The sequence below is a fragment of the Microtus pennsylvanicus genome, chromosome 1, assembly GCF_037038515.1.
Source record: "Microtus pennsylvanicus isolate mMicPen1 chromosome 1, mMicPen1.hap1, whole genome shotgun sequence".
Classification (NCBI taxonomy): Eukaryota; Metazoa; Chordata; class Mammalia; order Rodentia; family Cricetidae; genus Microtus; species Microtus pennsylvanicus.
In genome coordinates this window covers 106,036,416-106,057,158 of record NC_134579.1, presented here as the reverse complement: position 1 = coordinate 106,057,158, position 20,743 = coordinate 106,036,416, and the positions used below count along the sequence as shown (strand labels likewise).

At 47.2% G+C, this 20,743-nt stretch overlaps 1 protein-coding gene across 2 annotated transcripts in view; it reads right to left on the bottom strand.

The window, feature by feature from the left end:
• Galnt17 (polypeptide N-acetylgalactosaminyltransferase 17) overlaps positions 1-20,423 on the bottom strand; it is a 422,314-nt gene extending 401,891 nt beyond the window's left edge. Inside the window, exon 1 of one of the 2 annotated variants that reach the window (XM_075977683.1) lies at positions 18,684-20,423. In XM_075977683.1, the coding sequence (XP_075833798.1) occupies positions 18,684-18,921 (238 nt within the window). In that variant the 5' untranslated portion in view covers positions 18,922-20,423. The remainder of the gene's footprint in view (positions 1-18,683) is intronic. The other variant, XM_075977693.1, reaches the window with a different exon arrangement.
• Between the last annotated feature and the right edge of the window lie 320 nt (positions 20,424-20,743).

Genomic DNA, 20,743 nt, shown 5'->3' with positions numbered 1-20,743 from the left:
CAAGACTTGCCAGAGAAACTCATTACCCATTTTTATGTCCATATAAAGCCTTTAGTACAGTGACTGGTACATTAGACAAGTGCTCAATAAGTGCCCTCTGTGGTTACCTTTATGACTGCTAGTGTTGCTATAAGTGCCTTCATCATCAGCAGTCAGCTATTTCTTTTGCTTTAAAGAGGAAAAAAATCCCCTTATTAAACACAAGGATACCACCCTCTTGCACCAGTGATTTATTGCTGTGTAAAAAGTTAGCAGCTCAAAACAAGAGCCACATTTATTTTGCTCATAAATTTGCCATTGGGTCTAGACTTGGGAGTGGGGACATCTGGTGTCTAGATTAGATCACTTGGTATCAGTTGGACGAGTCTGGGGGTTCTGGGAGTTGAAGTGATAGGAAGAGCTATCTTGTGTGTCTGGTGAGTGGGCAAACACTAACAGGTTAGCTCTTTGGAGACCCCATCTCTTTCCAGGCAGACATCCAATATGGCTTTCCCAGAGAGCTTTCAGACCAGAGGTTCTATTAGTTTTTGTGAGGCAGCCTCAGAAATCATGAGACAGTCTTTCACTGAATTCTGTTCACTAGAAGTAAGACACTAAGGCCAGAACATAGGCACCTAGAAGGGGACTAAATGTCACCTTCCAATCAGAAGAATGTCAAAGAATGTATAGATAATGTTTTGAAAACCATGGGGAAAAAAACACTTCCTGTTCCTTTTGATCTACTTCCTAAAGATGCAGATCTGGAAGCTGAGAACTGACTCGATGGGTAAGAGAATTTGCTGATTGATCTTGTAAAAGACTAAAGTTCTGTCCCCAGCACCTAAATCAGGTTTTTCACAATCACCTGTAACTCCAACTTCAGGGAATCTGATGCCCTCTTCTGACCTCGGTGGGTACTGTACTCACACACACACACACACACACACACACACACACAAAGAGAGAGAGAGAGAGAGAGAGAGAGAGAGAGAAATATTTTAAATATGTAGATATGACCAGCTCTAATCATCATTTACACTGAAATGTGCTCACTTTCATTAAATACATCTTACATATTTATTTAGTGAATGTATGTGTACATGCAGGTATATGTCCATTTAAGTATGCATACGTATGCAAGTGTATGTAGATACATTCGTGGGGGAGGTCAGAGGTCAACCCTAGATATTATTCTTCAGGAACCATCCACCTTGCTTTTTAAGGCAGGGTCTTTCATTGGTCTGGAGCTCACCTATTAGGTCAGAGTGACTGGCTAGTATGCCCCAGGGAGCCTCCTGTATCCACTTCCTCAGTTGGAATTGCAAGCATCTGCTACCACATCTGACATTTTCACCTGGGTTCTAGGGACCAGAATCAAGTCCCCGTGCTTATATAACAAACACTTTCCCAACTGAGTCATCAGCTGGGCATAAATCTATCTTTCTGATTCCAGAAAATTTCAGAACATAAACACATCTCTCGATTATCTAGATTTTTAAGGGGACAAAACTGAGCTGTGGGGGACTACTAGTTTTGTTCCTTGGTGACCATAATTGTCACCATCACATCAATAACGCTATTCTACAATTTTATACATAAAGCTACTTTTAAAGATATTTTACAAACTTCACTTTGTAGAGATTTTGTTGCATTTGTAGGGACAATGGTTGCTCTCCAGATGGATAAACTTAGACTCACCAAAGCCACCCGAATGTGTTAGCTGATTTTATTTTGTTGTAAACGAACACCTGACCAAAGCAACTTGCAGAAGAGAGGTTTATTGTGGCTCACATTTTGAAGACACTGTCTACCAAGGCAGGAAAAACAAGAGCAACAGCAGGAAACAGTTGGTCACCTGTATCCAGTCGGTGATGGATGCTGGAGCACCAGACAGAGATAGATGCTGGTGCTCAGCTCACTTTGTTTCTTTTTCTTTTTTATTCCGTCAAAGATCCTAGCCTATAGGATGGTGCTGCCCACATTTGGGATGAATCTTCCTTCCTCAGCTAAACCTCCCTAGAAATGATCTCACAGACATACCAAGAGGTGTGTGCATCTCCCAGGTCATTCTACAACTAGTCAAGTTGACGGTGAGGATTAACTATTACTGTGAATTACCCAAACCCAAAGTTTTGTCTTGGCCTTCTGAAAAACCCAAATGGAAGTTTGAGATTCTTGCATAGTCTCCATCTAGAATGTGTCCCAGATGCCCATGTGTTGGGGGCTTGATAAGCAGACTGCAGCACCATTAGGAGGTGGTCAAACCATTACGAAACAGGACCCAATGGGTGAAAGTGGGGTCACTGGGAGTGCCCCTGAAAGAGAGATTGGATTCCTAGACCCTCTCCTTCACCTTCTCCCTTTCTCTTTAGGCCATCCATAATCAACTTTCTCAGCCGCATATGTCCTCTATGATGTTCCTGCTTGCTAAAGGCTCCAAAACAGTGGGCCAACCAGCCATGGACTGAAATAAATCTTTCCTCTTTTTAAGTTGCTGGCCTCAATTATTTTATCACAGCAATGCAAAGCTGACTAATACAGACTATATCTAACTTCAGGACCCCTTCATAGCCCATTGCACAAAATGCCCTGGACTTTAGGTGGTTTTGGTAGGAGCTATGTAGGTTCAGGTCACTTCTCTGACCCTTGTCTGGAATTCAGTGTTATAGAATTTTCTAGATCAGGCTTTCAAGAGAGACACTTCTGAAAAAGTTAACTTCCACTTTAATGAAAACACAAGCTGTGAATGTTATATCCTTTCTTGTGTTGGGGGAGGAGACCAAACAGATTAATGTCTCCTATGACCCCCCAAAGAGAATCAGGAATGAATAACGGTGCTTCAGGATGGGGAGACCATGAGACATGGACTAGCTTTAGTTTTGCAAGCTCAGATATGGATGAGGAAGATGAGAATAAAGAAGTTAAAGAAGCCAGATATGTACAGTGCCTCCCAGCATGGGGGAGGGGGTGATACAGAGGATTCGGAGTTGAAGGCCAGCCTGAGTATATCTAATTTCATTTCTGTTACTGTGATGAAATACCCTGGCCAAAGTAATAATAATAACAACAATAACAACTTAGTGGGGAAAAGGATTTGTTTCAGCTCACAGGCCCAGGTTACTGCTCAGTGGTGTAGAGAAGGCAAGGTGGCAAGAACAAAAGCCATTGGCTACATCACACTCAGAGTCAAGAGCAGCGAGAAATGAATGCATGCATCCGGGCTCCCTCGCTTGCGCTCAGGTTGACTTCTTGACTCTGATGAAGTCTGAGACCCTATGCCTAGGGAATGGTGCTGCCTACAATGGACTGGGTCTTCCTACATGAACTGATTTAGATTAAAACAATCCACGACAGGCGTTTGGATGAGTTAGTCCAATGTAGACAATCCCCTATTGAGATTCTCTTCCCAAGTGAGTCTAGGTCGCATGAAGTTAACTACACTGGCTAGTTTCATGTTGACTTAGCAGAACCGTAGTCATTGTGAACAGTGACCCTCAACTGATAAAATGCCTCCACCAGATTAGCCTGTTGAAACCTGTGGTACATTCTCTTAACTAATGATTGATGTGGGAAAGGCACGGCCCACTGTGAGTGGTACCACTCCTGGGCAGAGGGTCCTGGGGTAGATAAAAAAGCAGACCAAACAAGTTAATAAGTAGCCTTCCTCCATGGTTGGTAATTATATCCCGTCTTCATTTTTCTCTAGGTTTCTGCCCTGACTTCCCTCAGTGATAGACAGTTACCAAAAAGTGTTATATACCAGAAATGGAAATAGAACGCTTTCCTCCCCAACTTACTTTCGGTCATGGAGCTTTATTGTAGCAATAGAAACCCTAAGATATTGATTTTTAAAACTAGCCATTATACAAAGCTACAAAGTTCAAGGCCAGCCTAAGCTAGAGTGAATTCAAGGCTAGCCAAGGAGTGTAGAATCTTGCCCTAAAAAATAAAAAAGAGCTTAATTTAAACCACCCACTATAACCACTGCTCAGCTTTTGTTCTCACATTAAATTGCTTAAAGAGAATAAACAACACCCAAGTGTTTTTACATCTTCCTGAATATTCACCTTTAGCTAATGAAGGCAAAGAAATCATTCCTGAGGTTTGTATACTTTCAGAGTCCTCTCTGCCCCTTTATTCAAAAACTCCTGGAATCAGTTCAACCGCAGAACGATGAGTAGGCAGGAAAACACAAACAAACAAAAAAAATGAAGAAAAGGAGTGGATTTTAGAGAAACTTGGCAAATTAATAAAGTTTTTAACCTTATTAAAGAGCTCTTAAATATTATTCTCTGAACTCCGTTTTTATCTCTGAATGGATTTCGGTAATTGCTCGAAAGGCAATTGGGCAACTTTGGCACAAACTTAAATGTCTGCATGATTTAGGATGCAGAGACTGCAGTGGCCAGGGCTTCTTGTTTCTTTTTGTTTGTTTGTTTGTTTGTTTGTTTTTAATTGCTAATGCTTAAACTCGCCTTTCTGCCTTGCTTCATCTTGGAAAATGCCAGTTTCTATCAGCCATAATAAAGACAGTACATATGTCATTTAGCTGTTATAAATGCAAACAGCCGGTCTATATCTCAGGACTTACTGTCACAGCTCCATGAGGAACGTAAGTAGGAGCGATCATGCCCCTGCCATCACTCTGTAAACAGGATGCTGGGATGCCAAGAAGAAACCTGCTTTCTTAAAGCCAACAACAGATTGAATACAGAAGTTGGCTTTCAGATAGGTGACTTTTAGGGCTGGAGAGATGGCTTCCTTTTTCAAAGCACTGATGCTCTTATGAAGAACCCAAGTTCAGTTCCCAGCACCCATGTTAGGCAGCTCACAGCCAACTGCAACTCCAGCATCAGGGGCTCCAATGCGCTCTTTTGGACTACATAGGCACCTACATGTACAGGAACATACCCACACACAGATACACATACAAAGTTCACAATAATAGCAACGATAAAATTAAATTAAAAAGGAAACAGGTGACTCTCATTCCAGCCACTTGCTACCACCCCACTTCTCGTCTATGTGCAACTCATTCTTTGCTGATCATACTGAAAACAGAGACTGAGTCCAGGGGAGAAAGCTCACTCCGTAAAGCGCTTCTCCCGCAAGGATAAGGACCTGAGTTCAACCCTCAGAATCTAGACTTTAAAAACCAAACCTGGGTATAGCTGGCACACACTTGTACTGTCAGTGAAGAGGAAGCAGAGATCATCAGAATCCCGAATCCCGAGGCTCACCACCCAGCTAGCTTGGCCTGCTTCACAAGCAACAGGTCAGGGGGAGAGTCTAGATGACAGAACAAGACCCTGTAATAGAAATACAGACTTGAGCCTGGCAACCCCAACAGATGGATGGACCTTGATGATTCCACTGGACGAATGTGCAATCAGCTATCCAAGTACTAAGGCTATGGAAGGGGGGTGGGGTGGCGGCCGCCATAAAACAAGGCTTGCCTGAGGCCTGCGGAGCATTGCCCAAACAGGGGAAATTAACAATGAGCCTGTGTCAGCAATCCCACTCTGTTGTGCTAATTTCCTTGCAATATAAGCAAAGCCTTTTAATTAACTTAATATCAATTTCACTTTTCTCACATTTTATTCTAATTATGGGCTGGATTTAAAGCTCACACAGCATAATTTAGAGCCCTAAAATTAACAGCTTTACAACTTTACACTTGGGTGACTGCTAAGCCTGAGCATCATCCTGCCACAGGCTGCCGAGAGGGTTCACAGTCTTGCCTCCCTCCTGGCCACTTCCGCTCTGCAGCCCCAGGGCCAGCTGCCACCTGCCGAATAAATACTTCTTTCACACCTCAGGCTCAGTACGTGCCCTGCAGCGGCGGGTGATGCAGACTGGAGCTACTGGTGGGAGTCTCCAGACAACTTATTTAAATCTCCTGAGGTCCAGCTTCCTTGCGTATGAGTCAGGACATAATGAGATAAGTAGGTTTGGTGGAGGAAATGCATCAGATGTTGTGGTCAGAACAAAAGTTCCCTGTGGGTTCCTGTGTTGAACACTTGGTTTTCAGTAGATGGCGCTGTTTTTTTTTGGGGGGGGGGGGTGTTATGTAACCTTCAGGAGGCGGAGCCTTGCTGCAGGAAGTACGTCACAGGGGTGGGCTTAGAGGCTTTACAGCCTGGCGTGACTTCTTTCCCTCTCTCTATGTATGGATTCTGACTGCTAGGGTTGTGTCAGGCTCCCGCTGCCGTGAATTGCCCACCATAAGGGTCTTTATCCCTCTGAAACTGTAAGGCAAAAGAAGCCCTTTTGGTCCCTGAGTTGTTTCTCATCAAGGCGTTTGTCACAGCAGCCAGAACAAAACTAGAGCAGATCTCAATAAAAAGTTGTGGAGTTGGATATGGTGTTTGCATACCTGCAGTACCAGCCCTTGAGGGGCTGAGGCAGGAGGATTGTAAATGAGTTCCCCAATGACACACAGATGAACAAGATGTATTCTCTTACAAACTATTAAGTCAGGCATGTCAATAACCGTCTACAATTCAAAGGCTAGAAGCTGACCCTGCAAAACACCATGAGAATCCAGATGAATGAATAATTTATATTTGTGAGTGTGTGTGTGTGTGTGTGTGTGTGTTGTATTTGTAAACCCAGCAGCACTGGAGCCACAGAGACAGGAGGATGGACTCCTGAAGCTCACTGGCCAGCCAGCCAGCCTACCCTAGTAGGTAAATTTCCTGCCAGCAAGAATTCCTATCTTAGAAGACTAGGCACTGACCAGCACCTGGGGGACCACAGCTAAGGATGACCCCTAACCTCCACAGGCAAATGCATACATATGTACTCACATACATATATGCATGCCCCACACACAAAAGAATAAAAAAGAAAGAGAATAGACTTAAAACCCAAGACTTCTGATTTGCCTTCGTATCCTTTGTACCAGAGAGGAACACCAGGAGAGGCTCGCGAGCACACACCCTGTACCTGGACAGCCCCAGGACACTCTAAAGTAAGTGCTAACCATACCATTAGGCCTGCTCTTTGAGGCCAGGGTGGAGACTCGTCTTGAACTCCAGTACATGCTCACTGTTGGCATGTTCCATAGTGACTTAAGGATGTAGCCACCCGTCATCATGACAGAGCACTGCTACTCACGCATGGCGAAGCTGGGGCTCTGCAGTTAGGAAGGTTGTTATTAAAAGGGACAACTCTACCCGTGATGAAGGTGACTGTCATCTATATGTCACCAGCATCCACAGATGGATGGAAGAGATTGCTATGGGACAGGAAGGTCTATCCATCGGGATCTTGCATTTATTCGAAGTGTTAGGGCAGGGCCGGAAAGAGGAAAGAGGAGGGGGAGAGAGGAAAAGGGAATAAAAGAGATAACAAAGGTAACAGAGGTTCAAATTATCTTTTTGATTCTTCTTTTAATTTTGAGAGAAGGAGCTAGAGAAATGGCTTGGTGGTTAAAAGTATTTGCTGCTCTTGCAGAGAACCTCAGTTTGATTTCCACTGAGTATGAATTCAAGCACCCAGGCTAGAGAGACCGTTCAGCCACTACAGTGCTTGTTGTACAAGCACGTAGACCTGACTTTGATCTGCAGAACCTGTGTAAAGAGGCAGATGCGGCAATGTACATCTGTAACCCCAGAACTGGGAGGTGGAGACGAGAAGCTTCCTGAGATTCACTGGCCAGCCATTCTAACTGTATCAGTGAGCCCCAGGTTCCAGGAGAGACCCTGTCACAAAAACTAAACTACAAGTCCAGGGACATACCTTCTATAGCAACACAAGAGACAGAAACAGGAGAAGTGCCCAGAAGATCACAGGTCGGCTACCAAATAACAAATGAGACCCAACCTCAACAAGGTACAAGATGAGAACCCAACTTTCCAAAGTTATCCTTTGACCTACACAGGTACTCTGGGTCATGCATATGCCTAGATGTACATGCAAATAGGCCTTATCTTTCAAGGTAGAAGTCAATTGAGGAAGACATTCAAAGTCAATCTCTGACCTCTATACCCATACATACATATGACCCTGCTCCTGCACACATGCATGTGGGGGGGGAGTATATGTGCACACGTGTGGAGAAGACTCCTGGTAGTCAGAAGCAAGTACCCTTGGAGCTGTAGTTACAGGGGTTTGTGATCCATTCCAGGAAATTGTGGGATCTGAATTCTTCTCCTCAAGATTAAGTAGCAAGCACTCTACACTGCTGAGCCACCTCTCCAGCCCATCACTCTTAGTCTAACATTCTTTAAGGAGCTGGTTAAAATCACAAACAGACTGAAAGTGACCCAACTAGCAAAGCTCTCATCTTTGCAAGCATGATCACTGGTTTCATGCCCAGAACTAATATAAATGTCTAGGTGTATGGTACATACGTATAATCCCAGCACTGGGGTGCTACTGGCCAGCCAGCCTAACCTAATCTACAAGCTCTAGACAATTGATAGACATTGTCTAAAAGTAAAGGTGAACAGGAGTTAGAGAATGGCAGCCAAGGTTGACTTTAGCCTATGTGTATACATATGCAGCTGGACACACGTGCAGTTATACACACATGAACATGCATGTGAACATACATTCACATGCACACACTGATGTTTCTAAGTACCATGCAAAGGCTAGGTAGGCATTGTCTACTCGTCTCCCTGTGTCTGGCATGTAGTCCACACCTAGTGGCAAGGACATGTTAACTCACCAAGGTGAGCGGCCAGCATCCATTGTAAGGGAGACTTGACATACAACAAGGCATTCCAGATCTCCTAGGGATCACCTGAAACTACAGATCATACCAACCCAGATGAGAATTTCCTCTCCATATGTTGATTTATTTCCACTATGTATTACAGTAATATAAAGCTAATAACCCCAATACTGTACACTCTGTTACAATACAAACAAACAAATAAACAATGTCCTGGACTGGACAGGTGACTTAGAGGGTAAAGCACTTTCCATGCAAGTTTGAGGACCTGAGTTCACACCCTATAAACCTACCCAAAGCCAGGCACTGTAGTATATCCCTATAATCTCAATGATTCTATGGCAAAAGAGAAGGTGGAGGCAGGAGAATTCCCAGAAGCTCTCAGGTCAGCTAGCCTGACATATGCAACAAGAGACCTTGTCTCAAACAGGGTAGAAAGTGACACCTGACACCTGAGGTTGTCCTCTGACCTCCATGTGAACATCTTCAATCAATCACACACACACACACACACTCACACACACATACTCATACACACTCTCGCTCACATGCACACACACTCACACACACACAGTATACCTATAATTAAACTCAACTAATAAATGAAGCAGAGTGATAGTTTAATAATGGTAACTAGTAATAAAAGAGTCAATTACAACAATAGACCGTAATAAAAGTTATGTGAGCAGCTCCAACTCCCTTAATCACTCTCTCTCTCTCTCTCTCTCTCCTCCTCCTCCTCCTCCTCCTCCTCCCCTTCTCCCCTCTTTCTTTTTCTCAAAAGATCTTATTATACTACTGATTGCCAATGGCCTCTAGTAATTAAAACCGCAGACAATGAAACCTTGGCTAAGGGGGTAGGCTGCTGTAATAGGCTGCCACTCCTTCTCCTAGGCCTCAAAAGTGCTGCCGTTGTAAGGCGAGGAGTGGGGTGATGAGAGGAGGAAGAAAAAATGAAATAAAGGACAGCTCCAGGCAAACACACGAAAAAGAAAAGGGGTCACAAATTAGTCTAGCAGGTTTGTGCAAACCGCAGCCCAACACAAAATCAGCAACCTCCTTACAACATTATGAGATTGATTTTGCAATATCTCTGTGACACAAAATTCTCATATGTGAATTTTATAGATGCTATCATGTTACCATATCAAAGACAGGACATAGTAGAGCCCGTCAAGATGATACCCAGTTATAACCCCAGGAGCAGGGAGGCTGAGAATGGAGGATCATGTGTGTGAGGTCTCAAAAAATAACAACAAAATATTAGTCCATGGAGTTCAAGAAAATTAGAGTGAAAAGAGCCCCTACTTACTCCTCTAGGATCAGAGAACCAGGGTCACACTCTGCTATCAAACAGCTCCTGCTGTTGTTGGCTTGCTCAGAAGTACTTACTGAGTAGCTGCTGTGGCCCAAGATGCCTACCAACATCAGGAATATGATGGGGAATCATCCCACGGGTGCCTTTAAGCCAGATGACATTGCCACAGCTGCCGCTAGCATGGGTATTCATGTGTATATCTGTGCATGCATGCCCACAAATGTCAGCCCTTGTGAGCAGTGTGCACAGATACGTACGTGTGCACATGCTTGTTTGGAAACGTGTGCATGTATATGTTGATGCCAGGGGCTAACATTGGAGGCTGTTCCTCAGGCCCCATCCACCAGGCTTTCCGAGACAAGGTCTCTCACCAAGCCAAGAGCTATGATTACACTAGGCTAGCCAGATTGTGAAGCCCAGGATCGCCCTGTCACCATCTCCCCAGCATTGAAATTGCAAATGCATGCCACCACACCCAGATTCTTTTTCAATGTGGCGTCTGAGGATTTGAATCCAGGTCCTCATGCTTGAAGAACATCAAGCAGGGCACCAACCGGACTACCACCCCAGCCCCCTGTACCCTCTGTTTTTATTCTCAATTCATCCTGACATACCATGACCCCACTTTAGAGTGAAAAAGTGGAGCCACTGACCTAAAATCACAGCATTCATAACCTGACAGCTCTGGAAATGAAACCGGCCCTGTCGGACACTCTTCCACAACCTTTCTTCTGCAGGCGTCTTAAAGACTCGCAGGTTGTCTGATCTCAGCTGTCTCGGGGACTCAGGCCTCCCATGCCTGTGCTCCTTTTTCTCCTTGTCATTCTTCACGCTCACGGCTAAGCCTTCTCCCTTTTTAATAAGTAGTGTCCCAGTGTGGCAGCAAGCACAGGTCTGGGGTGGTTGGATCTCTTCAATGATGATGATGATGATGATGATGATGATGATGATGATGATGGTAATGGTGATGATGTTTATGGTGATGGTGATGATGATGATGATGATGGTGATGGTGATGATGATGATGATGATGGTAATGGTGATGATGTTGATGGTGATGGTGATGGTGATGATGATGATGATGGTGATGGTGATGGTGATGATGATGATGTTGATGGTGATGACAGCAGTGACTACGATGACGACACTAATGCTGGCTTCTTCCTCTGCTGCCCCCGAACTGGGCAGGAGGCAGCTGCTCCCCACTGACAGAGTGTCCCACACTCACACTGCTAAGACCTGTCTGCACGTCCGTGCTGTCCAAGAATAGAGTTCCCCCTTTCTCCAGGAGGAGCCAGCTTCACCCAGATGCCAAGGAGAAAGGAAAAGCGCCTGGCTCCACCCTCCCACTGCATCCCCTTGCCCCCAACCCATCCCCTTACCCCACCCCCACCTCCATGGATCAAACCTTCTAGAACACTGGCCAACATTGCCTCCAGGCCCTGCTGAATGTCTAGACTGCGCATAGAGAAGGCGTGCAAACTTGGCTTCACACTAGTCGCCTCTACAGTGACTGTGGTTGTTTGTTTGTTTGTTTGTTTGTTTGTTGATTTAAAGATTAATTTTTATTTTTATGTATGTATATGTTTCTGTGTGTGCAGGTGCCCTCAGAAACCAGAAGTCGCTAGATCCCCCAAGGCATCCATTCTCAACCTATTAGTCCCCAATCATTTGGGGGTGTGTGAGGGAGATCAAAGGGTCCTTTCACAGGGATTGCATATCTGATATCCTGCATACCAGATATTTACATAACAACTCATAACAGTAGCAAAATTACAGCTATGAAATAGTAATGAAAATAATTTTATGACGGGGCGTCACTACAACATGAGGGGCTGTATTAAAGGGCCACACGCAGTATTAGGAAGGTTGAGAGCCACTGCTCTAGAGCTGGGGGTGGGGGGGGGTGACTGTGAGTCACCCAGCATGGTGGAAATAGAACTTAAGCCCTCTGCAAAAGCAGTCAGTGCTCTTAACTACTGAGCCACCAACCCAGTGGTTGAGGCTTTTAAAGGTGTATTTATTACTCTGGTTTTATTTGTATGACTGTTTTGGCTGCATGGAGGTATATGCATGCCTGGTACCTGTGGATGTCAGAGGAGGGTGCAGGATCCCCTGGAATGGAAGTGGCTCCTGGGAGCCAACCCCTAGTCCTTTGTAAGAACAGCAAGTGCTCTTCCCACTGATCTCCCTGCCTGGCAGTCATGCAGTTGGTTGGGTTTAATACAAACATTGTCTTCTCCTTTAGTCCTCTCCGCAAGGACATGCAGGTACCACTTAGCATCCAAGGTCTATGTAAGGATACCATTATCCAGGTAGGAAAGGGAAACAATGCTGGGTTGGGCTCTGCCACTCACCAAAGAACAGCCTTGGCCTGGGAACATCTCTGCTAGTCGAGTGCTTTCCTAGCATATGCAAAGCCTTAGATTTTATCCCAACGTTAAAAAAACAAAACCAAAATCAGAACCTGGTCATCGTGACGCATACCTGCCACCCCAGCACCGTAGAAGTGAAGGCAGGAGGATCAGGAGTCGCAGGTCACCCTCAGCTATCTAGGGGGATTGAGGCCAGCCTGGGCTGCCCGCAATCCTGCTTTTTCTGGCTCTGACCTGCAGTCAAGAGAGAGCAGATTTTCCTCTGTGCCCACTGTGCCAACTCACTCTCCCTGCCTGGAGAATTTTGGCGCATAGCCCTTGGGTTATCTGGGAATGTTTTAGTTTTTGTTTTTTGTGCTTTTTTATTTTATTTTTTTTTTAATTTTCCCTCTTCTTCTTTGCAGTTTTAGACTTTGGCTCCGTCCACTCGTGTGGCTTAGAGGCAGGAGCAGGGGAGATAATTTTGACTTTCTCTATTTCCGCGAGGATTTTTCAATTTCTCCAAGCAACCCAGCTTCTATTCAATATCCTTCTGAAATCTAAATTTGGAAACTAACTCAAAATCAATTGCATTTCCTCTTACGACACAGCTGCCCAGGGCTGACAGAGAACAGGGCCGGAGCTCCGGTGTTCCCACTTCCAGTTCACTGTGCTGGGGATTTTAAGCGGGGAGAGAGGCTGGAATGGGTCCCTCCTCCTCTCCTCTCCACTCATCGCAATGGTCCTGTTTAAAGGGAGAAAGATATATTCCTAATCCTCCACTCTGCCCCCATCGCGGTGGATCACACCAGCTAAATCTAACAATATCTCTATTTCTCACCTTTCTCATCTCTAAAATGAGAGAAATAAATAAGTTCCTTAGAAGGTGACAGAAAAGGTGACAGGAAACCAAACATCACATGCCTCGTGACCGGGGAATTCCAACAGCAACCATGAAATCAGTGTCTGTGTCTATAAGAACCACCGGGCAATGGCTTTAACAGATTTTAAGAGAATTTTGCTTTCTTCTGTAAGATTCTTAAAAGATTTTTCCAGATGTTCTATAAATTGATTTTATGCTACAGAAAAGAATATTAAAACTATATTCATAATATAAAGTCATACACCCAAATATACTGATACTGGCTAGTGCCTAACCTGGTCTAGTGTCGAACCTGGTATACCACCTGACTTCCAAGCTCCTTGAAGAAGCTGGTTCCTTTAATTCAGGAAGGAAAAAACTACACCAACTTCAAGACAGTACAGGCAAGATGGGGGAGGCAAACTGGTGAGGGTAAGACGGGGAGACAAGACAGAGAGGAAAGATGGTTTAGACAAGATGATGGGAACAACATGGTAGAGGCAATATGTTGAAAGCAAGAAAGCATTGGCCAAACGGCAGAGCCAAGATGGTGGAAGCAAGATGGTAACAAGCAAAAGGGCATAGGCAAGAGAACTGAGGCAATATGACAAAGACAAGACAGCTTTCTTACACTCAGTCTTCCAAGTTAAGTCTTTCCCAACCCCTCCTTTCGCCACACCACCCATTCCAGCCTTTGCAATCTGGAGGTTATTTTCTCTGTGGCTATCATTTCCTTTGTAAAACTCAGCTTCCATCCAGCTATCAATAAACCTCAACTGCCCACCATATATGCAACGCACAGATGGTAAAAGACAGGGTGGGATGCAGAAGTCTAAAATAGGGCCCCAGTCCTTTAAAAAAAAAAGCCTTGAGTCATTTCTGGACTCCAAAGTTAAACCCACTGAGGCATAAGAGCTTGGGCTAAGACTGCAAAATGACCATCACTAAAACTTTGAACAGCTCAGTGCAACAGGACGGTTGCCCACATAATATTTGTCAACCCTCAGCCACAAGAGCCAAGCCTGAAAGCATGGACAGAATTGAGGACTGTGCAGAGAAATCAGTATAACCAGCTCTTCTCAAAGACTGAGTTGCAATGTGTAGGCTACTGAGCCTAAGGTCGGGTGTCTCAGCAAAGAGCCAGAGGTGACGCCAATTATGAGTATAAAGATGGTGAGCCTCGGAGAAAACAGCCTGGGTAGACCTGTGATCCCAGCACTGAGAAGGTGGAGACGGGAGGATCAGGAGTTCAAAGTCATCCTTGGCTACTTAGGGGAGCTCCAGGCTAGTCTGCACTACATGGATCCAGCCTCAAGGCACAACCTCAAACAAGCAAAAACAATCAAGCAAGCCAAAGCCCAGAGATTGGTGGAATCTCCATGAATTTCTCCTGTTAGAGCCCAGAGGCCACAGGAGGGCTTCAAGTAACCCAAATGTTTTTTTTTTGTTTGTTTGTTTATTTGTATGTCTTTTGTTGCTCTGGAGACCAGACTCAGGACCTTGCACACACTAGGCAAGCATTTCGCCACTGAATTATACCCCTAGACCAGCTCCAATCAACTTTAAAAATGACAGCTTCATACGGCACTAAGGAATTGGCTATGAGCTGCTATGTGCCCAGTGCCTCGCTCTAGCTGAGGAATTAAGAACCCTGAGCTGAAGGAGGTTGTCAGTGGCAATGGGTCAGGTGCACAGCCTTTGCCCCAATGAAGCCCTGGTCACAGTTCTCTGTATACCAGGAAGAGTCCTACCTCCCCGCTCCCCCAGCCTCCTGGTACAGCAGGCAGCCTGGTATAATCAATGGAATAAGCAGTCCTCCAAACAAGAACAAAGACTGGTGCCCCTGAGGGCAGGGTAGAGACGGGGAGGGTTTTCTCTACATCACAACCTTTCCTTGCTCTAGCCCTCCAGGTTGCATGCCCCTACAAATCACACACAGGGTCCTGGACGACAGATCTGCCAAGTCCCAGTTTGAAGTCATAGCTTGTCCAGGAAAACTCTCAACTGGACGTCACTGAGCCAGCTCCCAGCCTTCCTCTTCTAGCTCCCCCACTCAACCAGTCAATTTTTTTCTACCTTCCTACCCATCCCACTCCCTGCCCGGGGACTTTCACCAACCTTTCATGCTGAGACAGACTCATGTAGACCAGGCTGGCCTCCAAAGGCAGCCAAGGATGATCTTGAAGTCTTAATCCTCCTTTCTCCTCCCTAGGGCTGAGCTTAGAAGTTTGTGCCACCATTCATAGTTGATGCAGTGCTAGGGATAGAATTTAGGGCCTCGAGCAAGCTAGGCAAAGACTCTACCAACTGAGCTACACCTGCATCTCCCTAGCATGGGCATTCTCTGCAAAGCAAAAGGCTCAGAGAAAGAAGCCAGACCCAGAGCCCCTTAGAAGCAAATCTTGGCTTCTCGCAAGTCCCACCCGGCCAGCTGACTTTGCAATCTCAGTGTGCCTGTCTGCCTTTGCTAGGTTTGGTATAGGCAGGGGGGTGTCTGATGGAGAGAGTGAGACATTCATTACAGGCAAAGTCTCCGACCCTACTCCCTGCCTTTTGAAAAGGAGCCCCTAGGACATGGAGCCCTGAATTCTGCATACACATAGACCCTGCAAGGGATTTTAATAAGTAATGTCCAGGCAGGAGAGTGGAATGGCAGCTAAGAGCCTCCGCCTTCAGGCAACAAGTTCCAGAGTCATGTTAAAGCCCTAATAGTCGCTGGGTGACTGCCAGCAAGTCTCAAAGGGACAAAGAAGGGCAGGTGCCTGCAGGGTCATTGCAAATGCTAAGGGAGTCATGCTTATCTGCTACCTTAAAACACACCCCAGAGTGGTCCGAGAAAATGACTCCATTGGGTAAAGTGCTTGCTGCACAAGACTTGCTAGCATCTGCCTATAATCCTAGTGCTGGGGAGGCTCAGAAAAGATAGTCACAGCGGCTTGCTGGTCAGCCAGTCTAGCCAGAATGGCAGGCTCCCGGTTCAGTGAGAGACTGTGTCTCAAAGAACAAGTCAGAGAAGTGACTCTCAGCTTCCACATGTATGCGTGTACATATGCATTCCCACCAAAATAAATAAATGAACACGTTAATTAATAAACAAGTATAGTACCACACAGAACTTTTATAATTGCCATTAAGAGGTGTGGCCATAATGTATTTTATGTCACTAATGGAAACTCTTACTAAGATGACCTGCTACAGACTAATGTGTTCCTGAATATAGCTTGAGAGACAGCAAGCTCTGGCTCTTTTCGGAGTGTCTTATGAATGTGCTTCTGCGGGTATTTATGCAGAAAAAATAATTTCAGCCTCCCAGCTCTCCTCATCTAGCCAGGCTGGACCTAGACTTCTGGTCCTCCTACCCCATCTCCTGAGTGCTGAGAGCATGCTCTTCTGGTTGCTCTGGAAATGAACTGAGGGATTTAATCTTGTTCTGTTCATTTTGTCTTGAGGTCTTGGGAGAAGAGCTTCAAAACGGCCTTGGTGGGCTGTCCCGATGGTCTGGTCTCATGACCTGCGAGAGGCGTAATTAGGGCCACGACTTCACACTACAGGTGCAAGTTCAGAGCCCCCTGGAAACTAATGATATGATGCTAAGGGGACTATGACATCTTTTCATGATTGCAGAAGACTGCCCACATCCCTCTCATCAAAGGGCAAGAAGAAAGCTGTCTCCCCCAGTCCTCGGCCACTTGTCCTGAGGCTGGCCTGTCACTCTCACCAGTGGAGACAAGTGAAGTCTGGTCCCCAACCCAAGTTTACACAGGTTATACATAAACTTCACAGATCTGTGTAGTTCATTTATCAAAAAAAAATAAACTGTTATACTTTAAAACTCAGAGCCAGCCCAGGAGATGGCTTAGTGGATAAAGGCAATTAAGCCTGAGGACCTAAGACCATCCAGGAACCCCATGGTAGATGAAGAGAGTTGACCCTCCTAAGTGTTTTTTTTCTGACCTCTATATGTGGTCTGTGGTATGTATTCACCATCCCAAAATACATAACACACACACACGCACACACACACACACACACTTTTAAATTCAAAGTAGGACACTGTAGATAGAAACGTGCACTTTGGGATCAAGAAGGTGGCTCAGTTGGTAAAACACTTGCCTTGTAAGCATGAGGAGCTTTGAGTTCGGTCCCCAAAGCCAACATTTTTTTTTTAAAAGCTGGGCATGGTAGCATGACCTTGTAATCCCAGAGCCAGAGGTAGAAACAGCTGGATCCCTGGGCATGCTGACAGACCAGCCTCACTCTGCGAGAACCACATCAGTGAGAGACCCTGTGTCAAAATATCCAAGGTGAATGTTTCTGAGGAATGATATTCCAGGTTGACCCCTGCCCTCTATGTGCACAAGCATACACACACACACACACACACACACACACACACACACACACACACCCCTGCACACAGACCACAGACACATGAAAAGAAATCTGTGCCTTGTAGCCAAGAACAAGGGCTCTGTGGTCAACTGGCCTCTCAAGTACTACTTACTGACATCAGTACACAGGCAATGTGGTTAACTTCCCCCAGTCTGGTTTGCTGGGTTCTCCTGTGAGGGAGGGGCTGGAACCTCCCTGGACTAACAGTAATGTCCTACCATTGAACACGGGGAGCTTGTAATGTCTCTCTAGTACACAGCCAAGAATTATTATCAGTCATTATAACAGCTGGCAGTTCTGGGCCATGGAAACATGCATAAGGTTGGGAAGGAAAGAGAGGGCTGGACATGTGTACCAGCTCAGTCTTCTTTATACTAGACAGGCGATGTGACCCTGTGAAGACAGCAAGTGCACAGGGACCATGAGTCCCTTGGACCACATGGAAACAGCGATGAGCTCCATTGACCCTGCCCTTTTACGGTAACTCCTGTAGAATATTTTAGATGGGACGGGTTCTGGAGAATGCTACAAACTTAGATGCCGTGCCTCCTTGTTTGTCTGAACTTTGTGAATGAACATCTGCTTCCCAGACTCACCCAGAACTTGATCCTCGGTTGCTGCTTGGTTCAGAATCTCACCCTGCACCCAGGCAGAGGGAAAGGGAAGGGTCTGCCTTCTTAGTGATGCATCCAACCTAAAGGGATACTGTACCCATTCAAGCCTTCACTTCGCAAGCCATGACACCCACTTCGCTACCAGCTCCCCCATCAAACACCATGCACTGACAGCTATTTCCTTCCTAGATGTCCCTAGCCTGCAGTCCATCCTGTCTAAGCTAGAGTCAAGTCACAGGCAGAGACGGAGTCAACTATAGTGACATGTTTCTAGCGTAAGACCAAACTTCCAGCTTGAATGCATTATGGGAAAGAAGCAGGTAGTGGTTTCTACAATAGTCCCGGACACTGAACCGGAATGGAAGCGAGAAATCAGACTCTTCAGACGTCAGCTTAGAGTACACAGAGCACAGAGAGCCAGGGAGATCACCCTGTGCCCCCGCACGCACAGCGACCCACGGGCGTCAGCGCACGTCCTTACCATTAAGCTGCCGGTAGACGATGTCCTCCAGCAGCGACAGGCGCTTCAGGACCGCATCCTGGATGGGGCTGGCGCTGTGCGCACTGAGGTTAGCCACCTCTGCGCGAGGCCGGATCTCATGGAAGGCGTCTCCGCTGCGCACCGCGATAGGCCGGCACTTAGCCAAGAAGATCACAAAGCCAGCCACCGCTATCAAGTTCAACACCAACAACACTTTGACTCTCCTCAGTGAAGCCATCAAACAACACGGCTGGTCCTTTCCCTGGACCCACGCCTCTACCAGCCTCACCTGCGAGGCGCAGGGCAGTCTAAGACCGTGCAGACCCTTCACACCTGACAATGGCCAGGAGTGGGTTAGGGGAATCCCAGTTGTTGCCGGCTACAAAACGCCGATGCTCAGGCGACAGAGACCACTGGAAAGACACAGCTGCTGGGGACCAAGCGTGATCACTCTTATGGAAAGCCTCTGGTTTGCAAAAGTGTCCCTGAAATGCCTGCTTCGTCCACAGCACGCAGTCACTTCTAAGAAGCAGCAAAAAGATAAAGGTCCCGGGGTCTCTCCCCGCTGCACCCAGAACAAGTCGTCTTTGGACTTTGGACCTCCGGAGACGTGGACCTTCAGGAACAACCCAAGGTAGTCGGAATTCTCCCGAGACGTGGCGGGAGTGGCGCGCAGGTGCCTGGCTCCAGCTCTGCGCCCGCCGGCGGAAGAGCGCGCCACTATTGGAGTTGCACTGCTGACACTCCCGCAGGCGCCCGTCGCGGGGCTAGGACAGCGTTCTTCAGCAGAGGACCTGCTCCTCCGGGCGGGTGTCTTTGTTCAGCTCACCGGCCCTCTCCATCACTCCGGGAGGAGGAAAAGCCCGCTCCCGTTGCCCGCATCCTCCAGGCTCCGCAGTCACGCTCAAATCTCAATGACTCTCTCAAAGTGGGGGGGGGGGGGGGCAGCAGGAAAGGGGCGGGAGCAGGAACCCAGCGCTGCGTCCTCTCCGCCCCCACCCCGCCCGCAAAACTCACCAGTGCGCACAGCGCCACGGGTTAGCGAACACGTTCCAAGTCCCCACACGAGCCTCCGGGCCTGCCGGACACACTGGCCTGTCTCAGGAGGTGGCGCGTCGCGAGGCTGGCCGGAAGGAAGAGTCGGACCTCCAAAGTCACACCAGTTTTCTACACGCTTCTCTAAACGTCGCGGGGGAAGGATGCGCGCTGGTGCCTCCGCCGCCTGTCACCACGGCCGGTGCCGCTCGTCCCAAGCCCTCAGGGGAACCAAGATCCGAGTGTCCCAATCACTGGACGCAATGACACCGCTGCTGCGGCACTGAGAGTACACACTGTCTCCCAGGGGGATGGTGGGATAGACCGGAGCAGCTGGGGAGACAGGAGGGGATGCTCAGGTGGTGACGGAAGGCGGGGCGCGGTCCCGAGGGGAGCGGCTGCGGCGCCGACTCCTCCTCCGCGGTCCCTTGGTCACCCTCTTCCCCGAGAGACAGTCGCCACCGCCGCTGCCACCCGCAGGCTGCGGAGCGCACAGCCAAGGGAAGCTGGCCCGCTCTTGCGCGCGCACCCGGAAAGGGTGGGGGCGTCAGGAGAGAGTGGGTAGCGCGCGGGACCCGGGAGCAGTCAAGTCATGTTGGCTGCTAAGGGCTGCGAGGGACCCTTGGGGTTCTCAGCGCTCTCTAAGCGGGCGGGTTTGTTCCATCCCGGCAGACGAGGAAGACGTTCCTTTCTCTTGGCTAAGCTGCTCTGCTTAGCTTGGCCCGGAATGGCTAGAGGGAAAATCTGGCCTGGAGACTCGGATTCCGCTACTTTCGGAGCCAGGCCTTGTGTCCTTCTTGCTAGGGCCCTGGGAGACTTCTGACCATCCGAGTTGCTGCTTCTGTGCTCACCCACACTTCAGTAAACATCTTATTAGTAACACACGGATTTATGGCCCTGATGGGTCTCCACAACCTCCTTCTTTTCCGGAGACCCAGGAGTGCCAAAGACTGGAATCCAAACCTGCCCTCTGATTCTTTAATTTGTTAGGCCAGAGAAAGAAACCAGGCTGCCAACAGATAGCT